This window comes from Gastrolobium bilobum, unplaced genomic scaffold (assembly GCF_033153095.1).
Source record: "Gastrolobium bilobum isolate Gb01-03AN ecotype WA unplaced genomic scaffold, APGP_CSIRO_Gbil_v1 utg522, whole genome shotgun sequence".
Classification (NCBI taxonomy): Eukaryota; Viridiplantae; Streptophyta; class Magnoliopsida; order Fabales; family Fabaceae; genus Gastrolobium; species Gastrolobium bilobum.
The window spans coordinates 19,661-27,182 of record NW_026897044.1 but is presented as its reverse complement, the minus strand read 5'-3'; the positions used below and the strand labels follow the sequence as shown (position 1 = coordinate 27,182).

Genomic DNA, 7,522 nt, shown 5'->3' with positions numbered 1-7,522 from the left:
TCAGGGTTGGTCGGGGCTTTTCTGCATCCAAATGGTAGAAAGCGGTTTATCCTTTGTCCAATTCCTTAGCCTAAGAAGCACATAAACAACCATTCCACACAAAAAGCCAAGAGCTGCACTTGACCCAACCAATGAAACTGCAGTGATAATAAGGGTCACAAAGGAATCTTCTTTGCTATTCATGTCCCTAGCGCACATGGCCAGTTCAATCCCAGCAAACAGAAGCAACACACCCAATATTCCCACTGGAAACTGGTTCAAAATGTGTGCCAAAGAAGTCCCCAACACCAACCCCAATACCAATTTTGCTGCACCAAGAAGTGCCACACAAGCACCACTTCTTCCACCAAATTTATACTGTCCTGCAAGTCCACCAGCCCCATGGCACATTGGCAAAGCACCAAACCAACTACCCACCAAGTTCATCAACCCCACTGTCACTGACAGTGATGTTGCAGAAAATTCCCTTCCCGGGAACAAATCAGATGACAATTTACAAACAGCTACCACAGAGTTCAAAATTGATAATGGTAGTTGAGGAATTGCACCCTTTATAAAACCTTTCTTCCATGCTTCCCTAGAGAATTTCACCACATGTATGGAGGATGGTCCAAACTTGATTTGATGCACCACATGATGATTCCTTATGAAGAGCAAAACAACACCCAATACAAAGACCATGAAAGCAGAAGGAAGTGAGAAAATAATCTTCCTCACTCTGCTTGTCCTATTTTCATTCCTCCTCCTTTGGCCACTCAAATCATCATTTTCTGCAGGGGCACAACACTCACGGTTCTGTTCGCCGGCACCATTCACTATGACAATAAAACAAGCACAAACAATGGCCAAAACAAGCCCATCCAACCCAAGCCAATGCCTATGACCCAAAGATTTAGACTTTGGCAAATCTTGAATGTTCCTCACATATCTAACAGCTGTGAAAGCAAATGACAAACCCTGTCCAAGTTGAATTCCCCTCACGACAGATAAAGGTATCAACTTGTACACAACCTGCATCAACCCGGTCACACCCAGAACGAACAAAGTGCCACCGGTTAATATTCCGGCAGCCATGATCTCCGGCACACCGAAGTTGGGGTCCGATATGGATGCGGCGGCGATGGCCTTCATGGGCTGAACAGGCATAGGGACACCATAAATAGCACCAGTGATGATGTTGTATACACCTGTGAAAATCAATGTGGTTCCGAGGTTAAGGTCCCTGGCTAGTGTAAGAGCAAGAACTATAGGTATGTAAGTGCCAAGGTCACCCATGGCACCATTTAATTCACCCCATTTTGAACGGAAAATCAAGTTGGTTCTCACTTTCTGAACCACCCCTTTTGCTGAGAATTTTGTGGCTGGTGGGTTAGTAGGAATAGGATTGATTTGGGGAGCTTCAGGATCTGAGATTGGAATTGAAGGAGGGTTTTGGTATGCCATGGAAACACAACAAACGTCAAACAATAATGTTTCAACTGTTTGTTGCAAAAAAGAGCTTCTTAGGTAGTTAAGCTATTGGAGGAGTGAATGTGAATTGGAATGGGAAAATGAGAATTTGTTTGTCTTTTTATAGGGGTTGTAAAAGTCAATGTTAGGAGGGAACAACTTGTTGTCGTTTACTTATGCAATGAAAACGTAACAAATAAAGCCTTTGACAATATGTTGTACAGTTTGTTAATTTTATATTACATGCATAAAGTACGATTTCACACGCTAATCAATATCATATTGCCGGTTAATTATTGTTGATTCTGTTGATTATAATATAAAAAAAGTGATAAAGTGTTCGTCACGATTTTTTGTTTATGTTAACTCTTAGTTTTATTACTAAACAAATTCAGCCCAAAAGAAAGTCAATAGTTCCTTGCCACTTAAAAATATAGCAAGTTGTGAAAAAGTTAGATACTTAGATGTGGATAGAAATAGAACATGAGGACTTGAATCTCATACTTAAAAAAAAATCACATGAGGAATATTTTCTAATTTTATATTATAGCATTTTTTTAGTTTAATTTCAAATTAATTACCCATTAATAAAAAAGTGTAAATATTTGAACCAATTTATAATGCAAAATTAAAATCTGAACATTTTTTTGAATGACATGAGAAATAGATAGGAAGAATAAAGTATTCAAACTAATAATTGACATGTATCTTATACGTGTCAAGTTAGGAATGTGTCTATTCCTAAAAATTATGTTGTCGTAACTTTTTTTTTTTTGGAATTTCTGTTGTCGTAACTCTATTTCGAAGTACTTGCAACAATTGTTGTAAACACAATGATAAAAATCCCAGCAGTGAATGAATTGCCAAAATGAAATCCAAACTAATCCCATTTAGAGATTCAAATAAATTGTTTTATATATAGGCTTTTTTTATGAATATAGATTTTTTTATGGATCACAAAACTCATTTTGACACCATAAGCAACAACAAGTGGTGTGTATCCTATCTAAATACACGATGTTGCCTATCGTTTTTGCAAAAGTCAACAATAATACAACAGGCTGGCATTTGCTTGTGATTCCACGAACCTATTTGCAACTCAATAAACTTAGATTTTCTTTTCTATGTGAATCATTTTATCTTAATTTGATGTCAGACGTACGGACACCAAATTAATAACTAAATAAATTAATGATTGTTTTAGTTAAAAAGAGTTCAACTTCAATCAAGAAAAAAAAAAAAGACAATCGTTATCCATATCAGTGTAACTACATAGAGATTAGAGAGAATGTTCATGGTCCAATGCCCAATCATTATTATCAGAGAATATTCATGGTCCAATGTCCAATTATTATTCTCAGACTTTGGAAAATTATAGCGATGGGTTTATTTTGGTATTTCATTTAAAAAAATACGTTTTTTAAAAATTACAAATTAAGCTATAAAAATTATAGATTAAATAAAAAATTATAATTTTTTATTTTTATAAGTTTGTAACTTTTATTACTTACTTAATTAGTAACATTTTATATAAGGTTTATACTTAAAAAATAGTAACAGAAACCTATATCATCTATTTCCAAAAAAAAAAGAAACCTATATCATCATCTAAATCTTCCTTGCTTTTTTTTTTTTGATAGCCAAATCTTCCTTACTTTACTTTTGCCTGCTTTTTCATAATTAAGAATTATTTTTTGTGAAACATAATCAAACAAACCTAATAAAGAAAGGCTTTTTTTTTTTTGGTAAATAAGAAAGGCTTCTTTTATGAAATACAAAGTACTAGACATGATGAGTATTTTAAGAATTTTGATTATGTTATATTTTTAAATTATTAATTTTTATTTTTAACATATTAAAAATGTTTCAAGATTAAAAATAAGTTTATTTATTTAATTAATTGAAATATATTTACCATTTTTTTGCCAAATTTATTTATTTTATAATTCCCTGTGACTAGGATTTATGATGAAGATATATAAATAGAATTCAAAAATCAAAAGATAGATAAGAATAATAAAACTCAGAGAAAGAGAAATTATATTTAAAAAAGGAGAAAAACAACTCTCATATTGCATATCCCTCTTACAGATCCCATAAAAATTATGCTGAAATTTTATTTTTATTTTTATTTTTTTAAGTGGTGGGCCTCATCGTTGTGTAAATAGGAGATATCTTTTCTCCTACTACAGAAGGGTTGACGAGCCCTTGAGGGCCTGTTTAGTGTCTGTTTGGATCCTCTTATTTTTAAGTTAGAAGCTACTTATAAGCATAAGCTAGGCCAAACGGGTTTTGGAAAAAGCTCTTATAACGAAAAACTCTTTTTTTATAATGAAGAAAAATCTGAAAATTAAAAGCTCCTAAGAGGAGCTTTTTTTTAAGCTCTTATCTGTTTTTCTTGAATTGTGTGCTTTTTTTTAAATGAAGAGTGATAAAGATAGAAAAAGAGATAATTTTCTTGAAATATGTGCTTTTAAGTAATTTTTAAACTAAATTTTTTTTGTAATTTCCAAACAGCTTTTAGCTTCTTTTTTTAAGCTCTTTATTTTAGCTTTATCTTATAAGTAGCTTCTAGCTTAAAAATAAGAGGACCCAAACAGGCTCTTAATGTGTTGTATAAGGTCCGATAATATAAGCTTATACTATATATCATGGCATTTTTTGTTGTTTGATGTGATCATCGTATAATATAAGCTTATACAACAGAACCCCTTAATACATCAAAATGATGTATCACTTAATCAAGCCTAAGGGTGAGATTAGGCCTAATAAGGGGTTGATGTAATAAATTTTTTGACCAGTGCAATTCTCAAGAATTAATATACTAAAAAATTAATTTTTAAAATATTGGAAATTTTTATTTTTATAAAAATTAATATATTTTTTGGACACAATTATCAAAAGATTTTTATAAAAATTAATATCATATAATATATTTATATAAATTTTTAATAAAGGATATTTTTGTTAAAAATATTTATTTTTATCCTATCTATTATTATACAGTGCATTACCAAACACTAGAAGATATTATCTTAAGAAATATATTATCTTATACAATATCATACTAAACGCTAGATAGCATTAAAATTTAATCAGGTCTTGTACTATCAGGGCTTATCCTATATTATGCACCAAACATGCCTTAAAGAAAAGATATGTGGCATTCAAATAAAGAGGATAGCATAACAAACTAAGTTTGAGTTTGGAAAAACTTTTTTAAGAAAAATAATTATTTTCAAAGTTACTCTTCCGAACAAAAAAAATTAGTAAAATTGAATTTTTAACTTTTAAAAAAACTTATATAATTATCATAAAAAGAAATTTAGAGGTAAATTATCAATAATTTTTCGCTAAAATAAAAATAATTAGTAACAGAAAAATATTTATGTAGTTACTGCAGATAAGTTATTTGCATTTACTCTCAAAACGAGTCGTTTTGGTGTTGAAATATTATAAATTTATAATTATAAAGACTATTATAATCCTGAAATAAATTAAAATAACAAAAATAATTTGATTTCTGACCCAAAACGACATTGTTTTGATCTCAATGCAGATAACTTATCTGGATTAACGGCATAAAAAACAAACCCAATTAGTAAAATCCAACTTTGTGAATCATTTGTCGAGGAAATCTGATTTTGTGGAGCATAGTGTAATAAATATAAGTTATAAAGCCACTAGAATTGATTTAGTAGCTAAGGGTTTGAATAGTTTTTATGAGGTTATAGATTCAACCCGTTATCATTGTGTCAAAAATAATAATAATACAAGTTATAAGAAGTGAAAATATATATCTGTTTTTAAAGTAAAGAAATGGAATATATATCCTTTAAGGGTGCATTTGATTTGCTTTTATTGTCATTGTTAAATGATATGTTTTTATTAATAATTATAAAAATATACTTTATTTTATTATGTTTCTTATATTTAAAAATTTGCAAAAAAATAGTTAAGCTAATATTTGTTTTCGTTATTTCCTTTGTAAATTATTAAAACAAGAAACAAAATAAAAATAAAATAACGTAACATTTTTATAAATATTAATAAAAACATATCATTGTAACAATGACAATAAGAACAAATCAAATGAATTACCCTAACCATTTGCACATAAGGCTAATTATCTATACATACATAACATGATAAGTTTAGAAACACTTAATGTCATTGATCATGCATATAATATACTCCATTTTCAAAATCTCACTTATTGTCACCAAGTAAAGTAACCAATAGTGAAACCACTTATGATACATGGTCTAATGTCCATGTATATATATATATATATATATATATATATATATATATATATATATGAAAAAACATTTCTACGGCCTTTTTGATTAATGAATGGTGTTTTTGTAATTTTAGGTGAATTAATGAAGGGTGTTTCAGTAAAATGTATATGATAAAAAAATAAACAAAATTACGGAAATACCTTTCATTAATTCACCTAAAATTACACAAACACCTTTCATTAATTAAAACGACGTAGTTTTTGGGTTAACTGTAGATAACCTTATCTAAAGTGACTGTAGAAATATTTACCACATATATATATATATATATATATATATATATATATATGGTTTTAAGTTGAAAGATTAAAAAATTATAAAGAAAAAAATATTATAACTCTGCAATAAATTGCAATTACAAAAGTACCTTGGTATCCGTCCCAAATCAACGTCGCTTTGGGCTCAATGTAAATAACTTATCTACATTGACTGCAGAAAAAATGAACCATATATATATATATATATATATATATATATATATAGGAAGGGTTATATTTACAAACTTTTTATTTATAAACTCTTACAAATTACACTATGTACTTTTGGGAGAACATAGTGTAATTTGTAAAAATTTATAAACGGATCTTTCACTTATATATATATATATATATATATATATATATATATATATATATATATATATGGATATGATATTGTGACACCCAAGTTATGTTACACCCATGTGACACCCAGTCAATCTCACCGTTAGATCGCTTATGTTGATCCAACGGTTATATTTATTTCCATCTTTGTATGGTCATGATTTCCCAAATTTAATATTTTATATTATTTCTACCTTTGTATGGTTATGATTTCCCAAATTTAATGCTTTCACTTTAAATTCGAGAAATCATGACCATACAAAGATGGAAATAAATATAACCGTTGGATCAACATAAGCGATTTAACGGTGAGATTGACTGGGTGTCACATGAGTGTAACATAACTTGGGTGTCACAATATCCTATCCCTATATATATATATATATATGGGGAAAATATTAATCTTTTAAATGACACAACTTACATCATTTCACTCTCACAAAGAGGTGGGACCCACACCTTTATATTTTTTTGTACACTCTCTCTCCTCCTTTATCTATCTCTTTCTCTCACTTAAAATGACACAACTTTACATCCTCTAAAATGATACACATTTTTCCCTATATATATATGTATATATATATATATATATATATATATATATATATATATATATATATATATATAGTAAAGCTTATTTTGGGTCCTTAACAAAAATCATGGTCCTTACTTTAGTCCCTTACAAAAAAAAAAGTCTCGAGGTCCCTAAAAAATTCAAAGTGGACCACCCATTTAGTTGAAATCATGGTCCCTCACAAATTCAAAAAAAAACTCATTAGTCCCTGAAAAGGACAAAATTGGGTCCACTTTGAATTTCATAGGGACCAGCAACTAATTTTATTTTGTAAGGGACTAAAATGAGAACCGTATATTTTGTTAGGTGTAACGCCTACAACTTGCAAGAATCAACAACTGTCCCCACACACTAACCCAACTGTATCGTCTCATACCAGCACAGTCTCTGGAATCCCTCTCTTTCGGGGTGTTGATTCGATTCATTCATGTACCTCCGCCAGGAGTCGCTTCTTGTCTATGGCCTTTCGCACCGGCGATCACTCCCCGCCCTCGTCAACGCCCGGAAGTTACATGCCCACCAGCTTCCGCCTGGTTCGTCCTCGAGCCATACCGTACTGGAAGATAGGCCCTGCTCTGATACCACTTGTAACG

General features: G+C 30.2%; 1 protein-coding gene across 1 annotated transcript; it reads right to left on the bottom strand.

The window, feature by feature from the left end:
• LOC133303652 (molybdate transporter 1-like) lies at window positions 1–1,443 on the bottom strand. Its single transcript, XM_061503595.1, has one exon. The coding sequence runs from the start codon at window positions 1,441–1,443 to the stop codon at window positions 1–3; it is 1,443 nt and encodes a 480-aa protein (XP_061359579.1).
• Window positions 1,444–7,522: the final 6,079 nt, after the last annotated feature.

Excerpts from the sequence above, each read along its gene's own strand:
- LOC133303652 (XM_061503595.1), bottom strand. The coding sequence starts at position 1,443 with ATGGCATACCAAAACCCTCCTTCAATTCCAATCTCAGATCCTGAAGCT.